General features: G+C 43.8%; 1 protein-coding gene across 1 annotated transcript in view; it reads left to right on the top strand.

Annotated features, from left to right (window-relative positions):
• Positions 1-20,934, top strand: part of f5 (coagulation factor V) — a 119,118-nt gene that overhangs the window by 45,138 nt on the left and 53,046 nt on the right. Inside the window, exons 9-13 of the mRNA XM_078559700.1 lie at positions 3,280-3,382; positions 6,428-6,630; positions 10,616-10,763; positions 12,461-12,673; positions 14,888-17,051. Coding sequence (XP_078415826.1) covers positions 3,280-3,382; positions 6,428-6,630; positions 10,616-10,763; positions 12,461-12,673; positions 14,888-17,051 — 2,831 coding nt within the window. The remainder of the gene's footprint in view (positions 1-3,279; positions 3,383-6,427; positions 6,631-10,615; positions 10,764-12,460; positions 12,674-14,887; positions 17,052-20,934) is intronic.

The raw sequence follows: 20,934 nt of genomic DNA, 5'->3' as shown, positions 1-20,934 counted from the left end.
CAATGCGTCTCCATGACAGGAGCATTCTCAATGAGGGTAGTGGCGATGCCATAAGCCAGACTGGAGTCAAACGTTCACAACTGCGATGTGAGGATCTACAAGGACTTCTCACTGCATCTTGTCATCAGCCTCCACAAATCTGGTAGCTATGAGGGCCTCTCGAGCGCCTACCTCGTCTAGCCAGTGCAAGAGCCTCATCCCCGTTATCGTCATAACCGAGGACCCCTTCACCCTCATCCCCGTCAGCGTCCTCCTCATTGGAGGAGACCTCCAGCTCCTCCATCTCCTCCTCAGCCAGCTCCTTCCCCGTTGCAGCGCCAGGTTGTAAAGGGCGCAGCAGACAACATTGATGTGTGGCACCCTCTGCGGACTGTAATGCAGGGCTCCACCGGACCGGTCCAGACACTGGAACCGCATCTTCAGCATCCCAATGGTCTGCTCCACCAAGTCACGAGCTGCAAATTGAGCTTCATTATAGTGTTGCTCTGCTGCAGTCTGAGGCCGCCGCACGGGTGTCATCAGCCACGGTGTCTGTGGGTAGCCCTTGTCCCCGAGGAGCCAACCCTGCAGCTTCAGTGCACCCTCGAAGACTGCAGGGATCTGCGAGCGACTCAGGAAACCGTGCACACACCTGCAGGATGCATTTCTGGTGGTCGCATACCAGCTGCACGTACAGTGAGTGGAATCCCTTGTGGTTGATGAAGTCCACTGAGTGTAGCGATGGAGACCTGAGTGCCACATGAGTGCAGTCAATCGCACCCTGCACCCGTGGGAATCCCGAGATCAGGGCGAATCCAATGGCCCTGGCATCCTGGCTGTCCCAGTCCCGGGTGAAATGCACAAAGTTGTGTGCCATGGAGAAGATGGCATCCGAGACGTCATGGATGCATTCGTGGATTGTGAAATCCCACAGAGGTCACCTGTGGTGCCCTGAAAGGAGCCACTGGCATAGAAATTGAGCGCCACGGTCACTTTCACAGCCACTGGCAGTGGATGCCCTCCATGTCCCCTTGGTGCCAAGTCCTGCAGTAAGTGGCAGATGTGAGGGACCAGGTCCTTAGACATGCGCAGTCGTCAGCGACACTGGTTCTCAGTCATCTGCAGAATGGCAGGCGGCGTCTATAGACCCTGGGTATCACTAGGTGCTGACCAGCCACGGCTCGCTGTCGCTCCTGGGCAGCGTGTGCATGAGCCCTGCTGCCCCCTCTTCATGAGGTTGCTGCACCTGCCTTTGTACAACCAGGAGCCTCAGTCGCTCTCTCCTCCGTCTTCTACGATCTCTGTAGGCCATCAGGCACACAGCTAGGTCACCAGGATCCATGATCCTGTCGTGGTCCTCCTGCAGCATGAAAGAGAGAGACGTGGTTATCATGGCTGTACTTAGCACCTTTCCTGGCCCTGTGTGACTGCCCCTTAATGCTTCCCGGAGAGAGCTGGTCAACCCTTGGATGGCCAGAGATAAGTGCGCTGCATGGCTGCCCTGTCAGCCTGCGACATGGGGGACACTGGTCTAAACCGGGATGCTGAGATTGCAAGGGGCTGTGAGCACCTCCAGCAGTAGCAGCTACATGGCCAGTGTTGGTGAGAAGATTGTACAACGTGTGCAGTCCAACTGCTCCGCGGTCCAGTAAAGTGGACTCGAAGTCTGTGCTGCATGGGTGGGGGTGGGGGGCGCGTGGGGGTAAGTCATGGAGCGCTTGGTGGCCCTTTGGTGCCTTCACAAAGCTTGCATGGGTGGGCAGGCTAGGAGCCTGACCCCAATCATATCTCTGTGGCTGCGTATGAACTGTCTTACTTGCAGAGGCATGGTCAGTTTATACAGGTATCCCTTATGCGTGACCACTTCCCTCGCTTACCCTGCCCATCACCTGTGCATGGGCTGCAGCGCCAGGGCAGCACTTGACCCCTCTCCCTCAGCAGTCGCCTGCGAGGCTGGCCAGCACTTGCCCCCAGACACCCCCCACCTCTCAGCAGTCGCCTGCGGGCCCAGGCATCAGTTCCCCCTGCCCCTCGGCGCCCCTGAGGCCTGTAAACAACGGGTGAGCTGTGGAGAAGCTGCTGCTCACTCACCTCAGTTCCCCCAAAGTGAAGGCCGCCAAGTGCACGTTGCCTGTGTGCTGTTGTGAAACACATCGGCGTGCTTTCCCGCTGATGTGGATTGAAGATACGTGGGGTTCCAAGAGCCTGGCAGTGGCCTTTTAATTATATGCTAATGTATTACAATTAGCTCCCCGCCGACTGATGGTGGGAAACGCACCCGCCATTGGCGGACTGAGTGGGAGATCGCGACCTGCCTTCACGCTGTCGTGAAGTGGGTCCCGCCATAGTGGCACACACGTGAAGTGGGTCACGCACACCACCTATCAAGCTCTCCGCCAGCGGGCTTGGAAAATTCTGCCCATAGTTTTGAATGTATATTTTAAAGTTTGAGAGGTGACACCGTCAGGATGGTTGGTAACTAGAGGACACAGATTTCAAATATTTGGCACATAGGAACAAAGGACTTAGAAGTAAGAATGGGCCTGCTCCACCATTCAATAAACTTCGTGGCTGATCTGGTTGTGGTCTCAACTTCACTTTCCTGGACTGCCCCTCATAACCCTTGACTCCCTTGTTGATCAAAAATCTGTCTCATTCAGTATTGAATAAATTCAATGACCCAGCCTGCTTTCTGGGTTAGAGAATTCCATAGACCAATGACCCTCGGAAAGAAAATTATTCTCCTAATCTCCGTCTTAAAAGGGAGACTTCTTATTTTTAAACAGCGTCCCTAGTTCTAGTCTCCCCCACAAGAGGAAACATCCTCGTGGTATCTGCTCAATCAAGCCCCCTCAGGATCTTGTATATTTCAATAAAATCACCTCTCATTCTTCTTTTTTGTCAAAAGAACTAGAGGTGATTAGAGTTGGTGTTTATGCAGAGAGTTACTATAATCTGGATTGCACTACTTGAAAGGGTTGTGGAAGCAGATGCAGTGGGACATGGATATATGAAAAGGGAAGCGTTGCAGTGTTATGGGGAAAGAGCAGAAGAATGGAACTAATTGGAAAGCTCTTTCAAGGAGCTGACACAGCCATGATGGGCCAAATTGTCGTCTCCTGTGCTTTAAGATTCCATGTAATGCAGTCAGACGTGCTTAGTAACACAAAGATTTCACAGCCCTTATTACAGTTGAGAACACAGCATGTACTTCTGTTTACAAGATGTGAAGGTATCTTGAAAGGCAATATAACAGTTAACAATTTATTTCAATGATTGCCCTTTTGTCCTGTTTTTTAGGTACATTTTAAGAATCTGGCTAGTCGCCCCTACAGCATCTATCCTCATGGTATAACAGTCAATAAGCAGGATGAAGGAACTAACTACCCTGGGAATTCCACAAGTAAATTTACTTTATTTAAATTATTTACAACATAATTATTTGGAATTAATAACATTTTAAGTCAATATATATTGTCACACTATAGTGCATTGTGTTATAGCCACATTCGGAGAATAATGTTGTTCGAGGCCAGCCTGCTACATGCAATTCTGAAGGACCTTTAAAATAATTTTATGATTTCAAAACAAAAAACATTTTCCCAATCAATTTTTCCAAGCTTTAGTATAAAAAATGGCAAAAATAAGGGGGGGTGTGGAGTTTGGACCAAAAAGAACCCAGATAAATTTGGAGAAAAAAACATTTTATTTTGAATATTGCTACAACTCAAGACAACAAGCTTAAAAAAATTGTACAGCCAAGCAAGTGGCAACCCATAATTATTTTCACAGTTCAGACACCATTTTTATGGAGCTCAGCATCAGATTCACAACTAACCCCAAGATAGTTATTTTTCTCAATCAAAAATAAAATTGAAGGACTGTGCTTGGTGTCAGGCTTGACTCAGTGGTAGCACTTTCGCCTCTAAGTCAGAAGATCATTGGTTGAAGTATCACTCCAGTGACTTGTACATATGATGTAGGCCTACAGTCACCATAGGGAGGCGGTGTTTAACCAAGGCCTTGTCTGCCCCCTCAGACGGATACATTACACTTTTCAAAAAGGGGCCAACACTTATCCTTCAACCAGCATCACCGAAACAGATCTGGTCATTTATCATTATTTTACAAATTAGCAGCCGCAGTTCCTACAACAGTGAATTTACTCCAAAAGTACTTTGTTAGTTATGAAAAGTTTGGAATATCCTGAGTCACATAATGGGCCTTGTTTGTTTGTGCTTAACGTTATGGTTCCATATGCATCTATCTGCCAGTACGATAGTGTTGGAAGATCATCCACAGGAGCACAGTTGCGATCATGTGTTAATAAATAACATCTTTGTGTGCAACCAGCCTTTCATTGATAGCCTCAGCCTTCAGAGGGCTGTCAGCATGGTGTCTATGTCAGTGCACTGCTGTCCCTGCTCTGTATCTAATTAGGAATGAAGGACTGACAGTATAAAGAAAATAGCCATCACAACAATACCTGATGTCAACCCAGGTCCTCTTAAAAACAAATCCAATTCTCTATTTCTGTTTGTGCTGAAAAGCAGGTGGACAGATACACGTGTATCACATAAATAAATTCAGCATGGTGCATACACCATGTGAACTATGTGCTGATGTCAAAGATGTAATTACATGCATCCCTTGACCTGATTATTTTGTAAGAAAATTATGAGACATGTTTTTTCCCTCAAATACATAAGTGAATTCCTTTAGTCAATTTGGCCCCCTTCCCCTTTCCAAAAGAAATTCAGAATTTGTTATTGCCCCATTTGGATTGTCTTATGGGTGAGCTATATCAACCTTATGGAATGGCTCATTTTTTGGCTTCTAGTGGAGTTATTTTGGTAAAGTGAAAGTAACAACAGCATCACACTTTTGCATCCCAATCAGCAATCAGTTATGTCTGTGCCTCACAACTCCCACATGATAGTCCCTGTGATCCTTAAATAGCAGCTCAACTTCAATGCAGATTCCTAACACTGATTTGAAATTGGAGACAGCCCAACAGGATTGATCCTGGCTGATGTTTAAGATCAGAATAGACTCAGGACTGAAATCAGAAGGGAAAGTTACAGGACTGGAGTAACAGTTGACAGGAATACATGATTTGACATGATAGAATGGGGGGAAAATGTATTTGTGGCTGGTGTGAATATGAGTTTTGGTGAATGGAAGCTTTGTAATATTGCTTCTTATCTCTTGCAAGAATCATGATTTTGTTTGGTGAGAAAGAGCTGTTTGGATGGCATTTAGAGATGGTATATATAAATGTGCATGATACTAGTACTGTGTAACAGCTCATGATTTTTTGTTTTTAAGAAACCAAGGGAGCTTTGTTGAAAGGAGATAGAAGATTTGAGAAGTATATATAGAATAGTGATGACCTTTGTAAGAGATGTTAGTGCTGGGCGTAGAACATTTTCCTATTTCAGACATTCAATAACAGCAACAAGAACACCAGGTCAGGCACAACATAGACAATTGGAAAGTAAAACTCTGCTACTCCTCTACAATGCAACTATAGCCACAGAAGAATATCTCCACTGTGCTAGTGTGACTATTTTCTATTTTTAACATCATTTACCCTTGTGGCCTTTCTCATTAAGATTGCCAATTCGCAGATGTGTGCTGCAGGCAATGACCACTGGGAACTGGGTCGAGACTTCCTAAGCTTATTTTACATAGTTCTCTAATAGCCAGCAAAATTAAGAAACTTCATCTGGGCTGAAATCAAACACGTGTCCCTGCTGAAAGGGATGTACTGCCTACTGTACTGTACTGACCCAATACAAATGAAGTTTATGAATTATGATTTGTACCTTCTTCATTACATACTTTGGAAAACAATTTGGTTCTTCATTTGGGTTAACAAACTAGTTAACATCAGGTGATATTTTTGTTCTCTCTGTGTAGCTTGTAAGCATTTGCACAGTGAAATATCCTTAAGGGAGAACCGTACATCAAATTGTATTGTACACTGGGAAAGCAATTGATACTGAGATTCTACCAAGAATAATCAATGGCAAAAAATGAATTTGCCTTGTAAAGCTTTTAAATATGAAAGCAGAATAGCATTCCTGTTTGTGTCTTTTTGAGTGTGGGCCTGTGCAGAGTCCAGTTGCATTTCCCTGTCAACTTTTCGATTAGACCCCATTTCTAAGGCAGCCTAAGACACAATCAGAGTTTTAATAGGCATAACATCGTTGGACCCACAAGCTCAGCTCACCTGGAGATAGGGTGAGAGGAAATGGTCCCGAAAAAAGATATAAAAGGAGCTGAAAACATTTCTGAATGATTATAGAATTAATTATATCGATGAAATAGTCAAATAGTTCATGAGCACCATGTATTCTGTACTGGCGGGAGGCAGGACTGTTATCTCTATCTGCCCTGGTCCAAGTGAACAATGACCAGATAATGTTTGGTATTAACCTTGCAGATTCCACGAAACAGGTTGATCCTGATCAAACCTACATTTACACTTGGAAGATTTCTGAAGATGTTGGACCAACATCCCAGGACCCCAGGTGCCTGACAAAACTATACCATAGTGCTGTGGATATCACACGGGACATTGCTTCAGGACTTTTTGGACCCCTTTTAATCTGCAAGGGCCTATCACTGGATTTCAGGAATTTGCAAGTAAAGTAGCATTAATCTGTTAACCATTGGAAAACCATCATTTATTTTATGTATGCTATCTGATTTGTTGTGGCATTGTTCATAGTAAATGATAGTATTTGATTTTTTCTAATGAGTGGTGCTCTATCATTATCAGGGCTACTGATTTACAAAGGTAACAGTCTTTGGGAGTCTGAGGAGGTGCTCTGGAGTTTGGTAGGGCTGAAGTCTTTAATTACAGCAAAGTGCAGAGAGGGAACCTGAGCTTCAGTGGAACTGGAGGAGTCTTAGGGTTTGGTAACACAAGAATTCAAGAATTAGGAGTATGAGTAAGACTAACACCATTGTCCTGGGGTTTGACTGTATTTAAATGGGAGGGACAAGAAATCCTGAATTTTGCAACACTCACTGAGGCCCTTAGACTTTGGGATTACAGGGATGAGAAGGTTTCTGTGGCCTGGCAGATTGAGAAGACCACAACGTTGGATTTCAACAGCATCATTGTGGCCTGGGTTCAAATCCCACCACAGCAGCTGGTGGAATTTAAATTCAGCTAATAAATCTGGAATTGAAAACCAATCTCAGTAATGGTGACCATGAGACTATCATTGATTGTCATAAAAACCCATCTGGTTCACTAATGCCTTTTAGGGAAGGAAATCTGCCGTCCTTACCTACATATGGCTCCAGACCCATAGCAATGTGGTTGACTCTTAATTGCCCTCTGAAGTACAATCAGGGATTGGCAAATATGCCAGCCTTGCCAGTGATGCCCACATCCCATGAAAGAATAAAGAAAAAAAAGGCATCACCCCGAGAGACCTCTTCATCATCTGTGCAAACTCCTGGCACTTCGCGCTGTCCGCCAGTCCCTCAGTGCCTCAGCGTTGGCAGGCAATAGCCGATAACTGATTCTAATTAGGACAAGATTGCCTCAGTTGAGTAAATGCCCACGTCAGATTCAAAAGTAAATCATTCTGGTTGCTGTCAGGGGATATAGTTACAAAGCAGATGACACACACTGTATGCTGTTTAAAAAAAGGGAAGCACGAAGTAAAACAGCTGCTCAAACATGGGCAAGGTTAATGAAGTTTGCCTCAAGTAGGATTGTAGGGTACTGTTTCGGAAACATTTATGTCATTGAGGATCAAAGCATTGCTCTTCATGTGCATTCAAATAAAGATTAGAAAATGGCAGAGAAACATTTTCTAAGGGCAGAATTTTTTGTCCCGCAGGTGGGCACACACCCGACCCGAACAGGAGTGAAATGTTGCGCGATGACATCAGGCGAGCGTCCCGACATCATCGCGCACTCTCACGATCTTTTGGTTGGCGGACGTGCGCTAGTGTCGGCAGCGCGCCTGCCGACAATTAAGAGGCCTATTAAGGCCCCTAGGTAATTTATTAAGCTGCATTTTTTGCTGTCCGCTCAACCATTTGGTTGGCAGGCAGGCATGTAGGCCAGGCGGCCTTTGCACTTGTAACGAAACCTCATCCACAGGCAGGATGAGGTTTCCAGCGCTTATTGAATAAAAATTTTAACATCCTTTTCCACATGACCCTATTCATGTGACTGAGTCACATGTGGGGACATGTTTATCTCATACGTTGAAAGTTTATTTTTGTATTTAAAATCCGTCAGCTCCCTGAGGCAGCTCTGTGCCTTCAGGGGGCTGTCAGTGCGTGCTCCCCCGTGCATGCGCTCCTCCCACCCCCACCCCGCCAGCGCTGAGACTCCCAGCACATGTATCATGCTGGCTGGCCGTTAATTGGGCAACAATACTCCCAGATGGTGTTAACTCGTTCCCAACCTAGTGCCACACTGGTGAACTATATGCCAATTGAAAGACAGCATATTGTCCAATTTCCTTTTGCTGTACATGGCCCTTTAAAAATGTCGAGTGGCCATACATGCGAGCACCAGGGTGCCTGTGGTCGGTTTCACGGCCACTCCCGGACCCGCCTGCCGTGCCCGCCCAACGAGGGAAAGATTTTGCCCTAAGAGTATTAGACACATTCAGTCGGTTGTTGTGCATGAGATAAAAGTAAAGGCATTATCAATGAGGGCCATCTTATGACTTGTTGAGTGCATTAATGACTAAATGTTATCATGATATGTGCAGTTTATCTCCATTTAAAAATAATGAGTAATAGTAATAAATATTGTTCAAGATTAACCTACTTTAAGTTTTACACTTGCACCCTGAAAGGTCTTAATTTTATTGACATTTGCTGATTTTTCACTCCAGAAGGTAGAAGGTAGTAACCGAAACGGGGAGACAATTCTGTGTTAGCAACTGTACATTAGCTCCCCCTAGCCAATATATAAACTATAACAAGGTCCACGGGCTATACAATTGTGGAAGATATCACAGCTAAGGCTGATCCTCCCACAGCCAACCCGATCTTGTTCTTAGCTTGTGTTGCTGTGTGTCCGTGCACACTGACACACTTTCCAACGCTGAGCTGACACCTTGCTGATCTGTATGCTTCAGTATCATACAAGGCAATTAACTTATTCTCTGAGCCATTGTTTTCAAAATTGGATGTATTTTCCTATTTTCTGTGCAATTTAATAATGTCCAAAACAAAAGGTTTATGGCATTCTTGAAGAAACTTAAAAAAAAAGGCCCAAAATCCTGGCGTAAGTATCAAATGTGCCCAGTTGTGATTTTCAAGATGACACTGACAAAGTAGGGTCAGAGCAAGATCTGCCCTGTCCAATATAAGTGGCGGTTGCCCACTTCAATTGGGGCCCATTCTGTCCTCTATATAAGGGGACTGAAAAATTTTCAAAAATTCCAAACACCTTCAAAGCTGCAGAACAAGTCCCAGCCCTACATCACTTAGGTGAGCCCCACATTCACTATTTGGCAGACAGCATCAATACTCCTTCGAAGTTGCACAGGCCACGCACAGGCACCCTGGTGCTCGCATGTACGGCCACTCGACATTCTTAAAGGGCCATGCACAGCAAAAGGAAATTGGACAATATGCTGTCTTTCAATTGGCATATAGTTCACCAGTGTGACACTAGGCTGGGAACGAGTTAACACCGTCTGGGAGTCTTGTTGCCCAGTCACAAGCTATCTTGTGCTAGTGTGATTTGGCATTTCCAGCCTGGGCCTAATCTGTAGCTGTGCGATGGCACTCCTGCAATGCTTTTGTTGGGGGGTGGCGGGGCCAGGGGTGGAGGGGGCAGGGGAGTGGAATTGCATTAGATGTGCCACAGATTTTTGGCCTCCTTATCTTTTGTTATGAAAATACTGCTACTTAAGTGATAAAATGTTGGATTTTCCTCTGCTATAGAATCCAATTTTGGAAAATAAAGGAAATTTGGGCAGGGGAGGCTGACATCACATCTGTGTCCTTACCCCCACTGCAGATCTGGCCATCCCTCCTTCCTCAACCAAATGGAAATAGATTTCATGAGCGTAGACTGCATTTCTGCAAAAAAGATAGATTTAATTATGGAGACAGAGAGGTGTTAAAAGATGCATGGGGGTTGGGGGACATGTGGTACAGGGACAGGTTTCCACTCAAATTTCCTTCCTACTACTGCTTCTGCCATCAGGGGATTATTGACAGCACACCCTGAGACAGTAGCATCATCACTACTGAAGAGGGTGGTGGGTAAGGTCTTAGTAGTGAGACCCATTCCTCTTTTTTAATGCCCCTCTTTCTTTATGTTGCTCAGCTCATGCAGAGCTTGACCAAAGTTTCTAAGAAAAAGACTCTTTAGGCGCTCTGCTCCTGTAATGGTGCCTCCTCCCCCTCCTCTTACTGCAGGAGAATGTCACACTGGTGTTTTTTCCCTGACTTGTCACTCTTTGATGAAGACTCTCACCTAGGAAAATAAGTCAGAGTCACAGTGGGGTAAGGTTGAAATGCAGAAGTCTCACTCTGACCTTCTTTCATCATTGAGCCGCCCAAGAGGAAAATCCAGCCAAAATTGTCATATTAGAATCTCTGAAGATATTCTGGCATTTCATTCTATTTGATTTAGATAAGAGTGGATGAAGAGCAACACGTCATATTTGCAGCATTTGATGAGAACCAAAGCTGGTATATTGATGAGAATATTCAGTCATGCCAGGATCCTTCCCTTGTTGATCCCACAGACCCTGAATTTTACGAATCAAACATCATGTACAGTGAGTAGAGGTGCTCTGGTTTTCCTTGCTCTTCAAGTTAAGAGGTTATTTAAAATTCCTAGGTGATTAGATCTGTAACTGGTTTCCGGATCCATAAAGTGTCACGTGTCACTCGATATTCAACATGCACAACCAACGTAGAGCAATTATCAACAAAGTCAATAGTGTGTTAAAATGTACAGCAAAACCAATCACTCTTAAAGGCAGCACCTAACATTTTCATTTCCCTTCACCCAAGTACAGTACTCTCATATTACACAGGAGTTGCACTCAGCCAACTTCAGCGGGCATGCAATTGAGCTGATTCTGGTTGCTGGTGTGTAAGTGGATCCATCTGATCCTATTACACTTCCCTGCCATGGTTTCCCAGAGTTGTGCAATTCCAGAGTACTTTCAGAGTAATTGAAATCACTTTCACTGCTGTTTGAAATCAATCAACTCTTTGGGCTCTCACTGTAGTTGATGCACTTGGAGTTTCTTAAAACATCAGGAATTCCTGACAAGATCATTATCATCATCTATGATGAACAGCTACCTCTCTACATTTTGTCTTATTTATGCTTCCTTCCCCTTAAAGAAGCAACAAAAACATTTATTTTGGGTCTCAGTGTTTCTCTAAAAAATGACCAGGCCTTTACAGTGACACATTGTGTCCAGATGTCAGTGACAGATTATATCTTTTTTTGTTGTTGGCAGCTATTATCCATGGCAACATCAAGCTTTCCCAAGCATGAGTATAAATAGCATTGGCCAGATGAACATTAGAGCTACTTTTATCCAGGCATCATCAACGTGACACAATTCCAATCTTCAAAGTCCACCTTTTAATGGACAAATACAGTTTTTCTTCTTCTTTGATCTTATATTTGACCAACTTATTTCTACAAGAATTCTGAGGGCTGTTACGAAGAGAATTCAGAGGAATAAGACACCCCTGCCATTATTGTGGAATGGATTCAAATTCAAGATCCAGAAAAACACTGCGGCAACCCATGACCCAACCCAGTCCCATAAGGACTGAGCATTTTACACTATTATGCTTCAAGCTTTCTTTCATAAAACAGTAATTATAACCACATATTAACATTTGCATCTATATTCGACTGCAGGACTTCCCAAACTGTGGGTTGCGACCCCAGTGGGGTCACAAGGCATGATTTTGGGCTCGTGACTTCCAAAGCAGCAATGGTTGCTGCGGAGCTCAGACTGACTTCTGGCAGCTGCGAGGCCCCTTTAAATTTTTGCATTATTTTTCTAATGGACAGCATGGCCTAGTGGACTGCTCTCTGAGGCCTGATTCCTGCTGCGAAAAAAGCCTGTGAAAAGGTTAGGTGTTTGTTGCTTTTGGAGAAACTCTGCCTTTTCATCAACCCTTAGATCGTTTAACTCCTATTTTCAGCCCACCCCCAACCCTGGTAAAGAACTAAAGCTGCCCCCGCTCTCCTCTCAGCAACTCAAGCTTCACCGCCACTACAGCTGAAGCCTTCACCTCCCCCCCTCCCCCCCCACCCCTTGCAGCAATTCCAAACCCCCCCCTTCCACCTTCCTCACAGCTTTTGTACCGCACCCACCCCAGCCTCCCGAAACTTTCACTTTGGGATCCTACAAAGACTGAGGCATTAAAATGGGACCACACCAGGAAAAAGTTTGGGAAGCACTGTTCTAACGTTTAAACAATTCTTTTTGGATGTTTTCAGCAATAAATGGTCTTGTGTATGAAAGCAAAGAGTCTATACCGTTATGTGAAGGAGTTGTCACATACTGGCATGTTTCGAGCATTGGTGCCCAAGATCACATGCAGGCAGTTTACTTCCATGGACATACCTTCAAACACAGAAAAACAAATGAAGATGTGATACACCTCTTCCCTCTAATGGGTGAAACTCTAACCATGCAGATGGACAGTCTGGGTGAGTATGTTCATTTCTACCGTATCCTGTACAGAGTTGTTATGACCACAGCCAGTGTTAATTGCTGCGCAAACCAAATCCCAGAGGGACGCTTGGCCGCAGCCTTTTTTTTCGTGTATTCTGCTAATGAGAAGAAGACGTACTGATCTCAGCAGCAAGAGGACCAGTGACACTTTTGGGTTTAAAAAAAATTAAAAATATAAGTTTTATTCAACAAAGATAAAAGAAAACTTCAGCACACAAGATCACAGTTACACAATTAAGGTTAGTCTTACAAAACATTCCCCCAAAACTCTACTTGGTCAAACCCACAAATAAACACTTTCCAGGCAACTGTCCCAAATCGGTGTTAGCTATAAAAAAAATCCAGTAATATTACGCAAGGCAAGCTTCTGTAGCTTCAATAAAGGCATCCCACATGACCTTTACCCTCTTCCACTCTGCGGTGGAATCCACTTCAGAATAAGAACTGCCTGCTGCAGCCCAAGACTTTTCTAGCTTGACTGGACGGGTGATTCAAACTGCATCCTCTCTCAGCCCAGTGCTCCAGCTATCTCCAGCCATTTCTAGATAAACAGCTATACAGCCACCTCCACCTCAAAAGCTACCCACGATAACTCTAATATACCATTTTCCCCCCTTTCATCTCATTTCCATTGTTCTCACACCCCTTTGAAAATCGCACCCTTCCAAATATAAAATTTTTCATGTTTCCATCTTGTCTTTGCTTTTGGGTCAATAAAATATCATATCCCCACTACTTGTTTACCTGTGAACTCCTGCAAGATGCAAACATTTTCTTGTCACCTCTGATTCCCCTTTGCTATTGAAAAAATCTCGTAACTTATCTAAAAATGCAGATGTTAGATCTAACCTATTTACTTGTACCTCAAACTTAACACCTTTATTCTTTTCATGTTTCCAAACCCCCAGACAACCTGACTCCTATCAAACTCTGCCCAGCTTAATTAAATCGCACACATACACCAGCCTTTTTTTACAAAATAACACAATATTCTCCAAAATATTAGAAAGAAACATCCATTCTCACAAAGTGTCTTTCACCAGATCATTTATAATTGAAAAAATGGAAAGCAAACAACCAACCTATGACCACAGAGTAATTCATTATATTTAACATTAAAACAGCACCACTCGTCAGCATATCTTTTTTTTGTTAGCCTCAAAAGGAATTAAGACAACAAAAATGCTTCAAAAATAAACAAAATAATCACTACTTTTGCATTCCTGTCTTAATCGAACACAGGAAGTGCAATTTAATGGGCTGCCTCAACAATTGGGGGTGGGGGAGGGGCAAATAAGCATTATTGGTATAGTCTGGAGAAGTGACTGAATGCCTGGTCAAAAAAGGTGGTTTTTAAGAAGGATCTTGAATGTGAGAGAAGTAGAGACACAGAGAGGTTTAGGGAGAGCATTCCACAGAGAATATCTGAGATAATTGCAACAGCATTGGGGTGAAAAGAAGGCTAAAATCAGAAGGCCAAAGCATGCAACAGTAGATGTAAGGTGAAGTGGTGCAAGGCCATGGATGGATTTAAAGTTGAGGATGAGGGATTTAAACTTTGTGAGGGACATGGGTCCAGTGTGGATCAGCAAATATAGTAGTGATGGGCAGGCAGGACTTAGTGGAGGACAGGGTTTGGCCAGCTGCAAGAGTTTTGAAGAATTGAAGTTCAGAGGTAACAAAAGCATGAACAGAGAAGTACAAAAGCAGCTGCAGGAGTGATGCAGGGCAGAGTTAGAGAGCAGTCCACCTCAATTTTATTAACACACTCTGTAAAAGTGGTGGGGTCTGTAGTGAAAAAGACCTTACACCCATCACTACTGCCCTCACTTTAAATGCCACGGAATCCTTCTAGGTTCCAACAGGGGACATATTAGGAGTCAGTTACTTTGAATCATATGTTTGATGATTTTATCAAAAATGTTGGTGAATGAAAAAGGGTATAATAGTAGAAAACACTGGTTGACCATTCATCCATGTTTAGTGCTGCTTTAATGATTCCCACTGTCCAAACATTGATGCAGTTCAAATCAAGCAGTTTGATTGTCCTCTCTTCCTGACCATTGTACTTGTCTTTTTAATGCTGTTACTATGATACTGTACATTGTTTTACTGCTATTAGTTTGTAGTTACTGTGATGAGGCAGTTTGGTTTCTGCTACTCCTCTGATATTGTGCATTGTTTTGTAGGTGAATGGCTTCTTGGAACTTTAAGTTCCCGTCAGGTGACCTATGGTATGAGGATAAGAATTAAAGTTTATCAGTGTGGGGATGAAGCCAGTTCAGGCCCACTAGTTTACTTTAGGATTCAACCTGAATCAAATAAAGTGTTGGTAGAGGCGACTGAGGAATCCGTGGAGGAAGATATTGATGCCGAGATGCTTGAAATGCTGAAAGAACTTGGATTGCGATCATTCCAAATACCACAGGAAGTAGAAGAGGCAGAAGATATTTTACAATTTATTGAAGGTGAACCTAATGATTCACGAGAACTCAACGTTAATATATCCAAGGAGCAAGGCAGCAAATTGCATTCAAATATCAGTGGAACTCAGAATAAAACATCCATCGATGCAAATAAACTGATCGGTTTACTGAACAAAAGGATATCAGATGACTTGGAGTTTGCTTCGGCTGAAGATGAACTTGAACAACCTGACAAATTAAGTGAAAGTAAAACTGATGAGCCATTAAAAGAAGTAATCAGTGAGATGGCACAAATAAATGAAATGTTATCTGACTCACATGAGCTGAATTTCACATCCACAGATACTCATTTAAAGCAAAATACACCAGATATGATGGAGGGAGATATTAACATGGAGATTTCTGGACAAGATTATAAAGCAAAGTGTGACAGTAGTGTATGTCAAAATTCTGCGCTAAGGTCTGCTGCCAAAGATACCAACTTCCTATTTAATGGGAATGACACCGATACTGTAGTTAATCTCATTGGGAAGAACAAAAGGAATTTAGCTAAGATTCCTGTATCAGCACTAAACCGAAGTAATTTTCACGTAACTGCAGAGAATATCAGCCTTGTCAACATTATTGAAGGCAACAGAGAAGAGGAATCTGATTTAGTCTCACAAGAAAAAAGTGCAGAAACAAATAGTCAAAATGGCAAAGCTGAAGCTTTCATTATAATAGAAGGTGACAAAGTTGGAGAAACACATACTGGCAGTGAAATGGGTGACAGACAGAAAACCTACAAAGAAAAAGGAAGGGCAGTCAAAACAGGAACTAGTGTGGAGTTAGGATTGATTGATGAAACATTGTTACTGGCACAAAATCAGACAATTGAGCTTCAACACAGCTCCAACTTCACCCAACAGGCAAATGCCACCCAGCATTGTTTGGGTGAAGATTGTGTCCTAGATGAGATGACAAGCACCAATGCCTTTAGTGAAACAGTCACAGTATTAAATGGTTCAGGCAGAAAAACAAAACATCCAGCTACTTTGTCAAGAGAGAGCACAGCAGCCTCTTCACAAGCAACTCATTTTTCAGTCGGTTATGAACAAAATCAAACTAACCCCAGTACAAATAATAACAGCAAAAATAAAGTGACAGCTGATAATGAGCAGGGTAATTCATTCAATCAGTTGTCTGGTGAGGTTATGGAAAACTTCACAAATACCTCCAAAGGATCAGGAATGGAGAGCAGAGAAAATTCTGAAAAGGTATTTATTTACTTAAAGCATTCAACAGGTAACCATATGGTTCGATTTCAGGGAGCGCCTCTAAAACCTGAAGAACGCTATTTGTCATACGAAGTGGAGAAAAAGGGTTTTAGTGTTTCAAAGCTAAAACATTTGAGAAGATACATAAAGCTCACAACACAAAACAATTCTACAAAACAATTCAAAACTGTAGAAAGTGTTGGAAGGCGGGCAGCAGTTGAAGTTATGCTGAAACACAGAAAATTATTGCAGGAACAAATGTCTCCAAGAGGATTCAGACGTGGTATTAAACAGAGAATGCATATTACTTTAGGCAAAAATCATACGTCATCAAGAAGATCTAAGCCTAAACATTCTGTAATTTATCAAGATGACAGCTCAAACTCTCTTATAGTTGGAATTCCAAAACGTAACAATGGTGTTACACTTGATTATGATGAATATATCGCAAATGTGGATGTAGACCTTCCTGAAGCTAGTAGAAAACTAGATGAAGGGGAGACAAAGTTTGATTCTATAAACCCTTATAATCATGACAGACGAACTCATTCAGATATATCCCGGGATCCAGAAATGATTGTCGAGCATTATTTACGGAGCCACAATGGGAATGTGAGGCACTACTTTATTGCTGCAGAAGAAATAGTTTGGGATTATTCCAGAAACACCATGTAAGTATAGAATTTTTTGCCATTTTGGATTTTTGTTTAAAGTGTTTTATCATAGAATCATAGAATGGTTACAGCACAGCTTGTTGTGCCCCTGCCAACTCTCTGCAAGAGCAACTGATCTAATCCCAATCCTCTATGCTTTCCCCATAACACTGCAATTTTTTTCTCTTCAGGTGCTTATCCAATTCCCTTTTAAAAGCCACGATTGAATCTGCCTCTATCACACTTTCAGGCAGTGTATTCCAGATCCTAACCACTCACTGGATATAAAAGTTGGTTATTTTGTCATTCACTTAAATCACTGTCCTCTGGTTCTTGACCCCTGTGCCACCATGAACAATTTCTCCCAATCTGCCCTGTTGACTCTCCTCATGAATTGGAACACCTCTATCAAGTTTCCTCTCAAACTTCTCCTCAAGAAGAACAACCCCAGCTTCTCCAATCTATCCAGTAACTGAAGTTTCTCATTTATGGAACCATTCACGTAATTCTTTTCTGCATCCTAAAGCTTCAGCTGAGGCTTAATCAGTGTTTATTTTTATATGATTCATCATAACTTGCTTGGTTTTGTTCTCTGTCTCTATTCATAAAGTCCGGCATCCCATATCCCTTTTCAGACATTTTCTCAACCTGCTCCGCCACATTCAATGATTTGTATACGTATATCCCCGGCTCCCTCTGTTCCTGTATCCCCTTTAGAATTGCACACTTTATTTTGTATTGCCTCTCCTCATTCTCCCTACCAAAATGTATCACTACACATTTCTTTGCATTAAATTTCATTTGGCACATGTCTGCCCATTCTGCCAGCCTGTTTATGTCCTCTTAAAGTCTCTCATTATCCTCCTCACACAATGGGTCATAACTTCCTTGGAGTGGCAATCAGCATCGGATTGTCACTCTGTGCCCAATTACCTTCGGGGATTTTCTTCCATGCCTGTCTCACCCGACCTTCCGACTCAGGCCAGGCTAGATTCAGGCAGCACAGTTTGTCCCTGAGGCCCAGCATCAAAGTCCAGCTCTGTCAAATTGAAGGAGGACATGTGCCCTTTTTTACGGCAGTAGCTGCTGCAAACCAGTCAAGTTAAAGGTCCCATTAAAATTAACAGACCAAAGAGAAAGTAAGTGTCTAAGGTAAGTGGATAGGATTTGGAGAATGGGGGGGGGTGGCGGGAATCGGAGGTTGGGTGTTAGAGGTTGGGACGGGGTGGGGGCTGTCAGAGGTCGGGGTGGGGTGGGGGGAGTCGGAGGTCAGGATGGAGTGGTGGGAAGTCAGAGGTCAGGTGGGAGAGGAGAGGGGGTCAGAGGTTGGAGTGGGGGGATGGGGTTGGTGGGATGGGGGTTGGGGAAGGAGATCAGGGGGCGTGGGGTTGGGTTCGGACCTTGCGGGGGATGGGGTCAGAACTTGGGGGCATGGAGGGTGGTTGGAGGTCGGGTGTGCTGGGTAGGGTGTCGGAGGTCGAGTGGGGCAGGGCCAGGTTCAGGTTGGGGAAGTGGGGTGGTTGAGAGTCAGGCCCACGGAGGGAGTGAAGAGGCCAGTGCAGGTTGGGTGGGGGGGGGGGGGGGGAATCCCATGGGGGCATTGGGAGTGGGGTGGGGAATACCTTCAAGTGTTGATTGGTCTGGGGACAGGGGTGTGGGGGGATTCCCCTGGGGGAGGATCAGGGTGTGCAAGGGTCCTGTGGGGGGGGGGTCTGGATTGCATGGGGAGTCCCGTGGGGGGTTTCGCCTGCGCCTTTACCATAGTTATCCAGAAGTTAGAAGAGGTTTTAATTCTTCTAACTCTTTCTGGGTGGCTATTGGTATAACCCTGTTGGAACTATCCAAAGTTTGTGATTTAAATCACATTTTTGGATAGTTCTCAGTGGAGGGCAATTTCCCAGAGGAAGTTAGCACTTCTGGGCAATTGCCATGCAAACCCTTACCTGTAATGTTCCAAGAGGGATTTCCCAGAGCAACTTTGGGATACCCCCCCCCCCGCCCAACAAATCCGTTGCTGGGAAGCTCGGAAGTTACGGCCCCAGACTTCAAAGTTTTGTGTCATCCACAATTTTGAAATTGCGCTCTATGTGTCCAAGTCTAGCTCATTAGTATAGATCAAGAAAAGCAGTTGTCCACATTCTGACCCTGGGGAGCCCCACTATAAATCTTCCTCCAATCCAAAAACCAACTGTTTGCATGACTCTCTCTCTCTCTCCCTTAGGAAGAAAAGAAAATTAATTAAATTAAACTGGAAGCAAAAGCTCACAAAACACCATTCCTATGCACCACTTAGCACTGCTGTTGATAGATTATTTATCAGTATATTTGTAAATTCTCTTTGCATTATCTTTTATGGGGCACAGCGTATTACAGTTGAGCACAGTTTGTTCTCCATTGAACTCTGAAGCCTGAAATTCCTATCAGTTTGAGTTGTCCGCACAAATGCATTGCAATCAAACCTTTAACTGTTCATTGTAAATGCAAGACTATTTCCATAAAGGAAAGAGAGACTTGCATTTAATATTGTGCCTTTCATAACCTCCGGATGTCCAAAAGCACCAATTAAATACTTTGAAGTGTAGTCATTTGCATGGCCGGAATGAGTGCACTATGCCTGCAAGGTGTTTCAGTCAAGCCAAGATGCCAGCTAAAATATTGGATGAGCACTATACTGCTCCAATGGATGAAAGGGCTAGATAAAACAAGTATCCGCTTCCAGTCTCCTGATCTCAACGCAGCAAGTGTTAATCCCTTCTGGGATTGATTACTTTTCCATAGCAAAAGTTTACACTCTCTTCAGGGCTTTAGTCAGATCCATGCCCACTTAGCCAATGAGAGTTTCCACTAAGGCCTTTTATATTTTAATTCCATTGTAACCAGGTCCCACCTAGAATTCTTGACCCCTCTTCCCCACCAACGTTCCTGTTCAGTTTGCAGTGCGTGGCCGGCTTGTTGCACAGCACGGTCCTTTAAATTTGGCATGTAGCTGAGCATGCATGCATCTTAAGGGGAGCATTGCTTGTGCGCATAGCCTGTTTGTTCACTGGTGGCACATTCCCAATTATTTAGCAGTGCAAATTCAAGGGAATATTGTTCCCCACCGAGCCCCTCCCCGCAACCCGAACCAGAAATTTCTCGGTCTGAGATTTTTACATTAAAATTAAACTAACAACATGAAACTATTTTCCCAATTTCCTTAACTGAAGACGCATCAAATAAAGCAGACTGATGTCACAGGCACTACTCATTGGCACTAAGTTTTCTATATATATGTCCTAGGCCCAAAAATTTTCAGCTGCTTTGTCAATGGCCTTCCTTACAATCTAAGGTCAGAAGTGGGGATATTCGTTGATGATTGCACAATGTTCAGCACCGTTCTCGACTCCTCAGATACTGAAGCAGTCCATGTCCAAAAGCAGTAAGATCTGGACAATATCTGGGCTGACAAGTGGCAAGTAACATCTGTGCCAGGCAATGACCACCTCAAAAAGGCAAAATCTTGACATTCAACAACATTACCATCGCTGAATCCTCTACTATTAATATCCTGGGTGTTACCATTGACCAGAAACTGAACTGGGCCAGCCATATAAATACTGTGACTACAAGAGCAGGTCAGAGGCTAGGAATCCTATGGCGAGTAACTCACCTCCTGATTCCCAAAAGCCAGTACACCATCTACAAGGCACAAGTCAGGAGTGTGATAGAATACTCTCCACTTGTCTGGATGAGTGCAGCTCCAGCAACACTTGGGAAGCTTGACACCATCCAGGACAAAGCAGCCGCTTACTTGGCATCCCATCCACAAACATTCACTCCCTCCACCTCTGACGCACAGTAGCAGCAGTGTGTACCATCTACAAGATGCACTGCAGGAACTCACCAAGGCTCATTAGACAGC

The sequence above is a fragment of the Cetorhinus maximus genome, chromosome 16, assembly GCF_964194155.1.
Source record: "Cetorhinus maximus chromosome 16, sCetMax3.hap1.1, whole genome shotgun sequence".
In the NCBI taxonomy this organism is placed as follows: Eukaryota; Metazoa; Chordata; class Chondrichthyes; order Lamniformes; family Cetorhinidae; genus Cetorhinus; species Cetorhinus maximus.
Note: the sequence above shows the minus strand (reverse complement) of the source record. Positions and strands in the feature narration are given on the sequence as shown.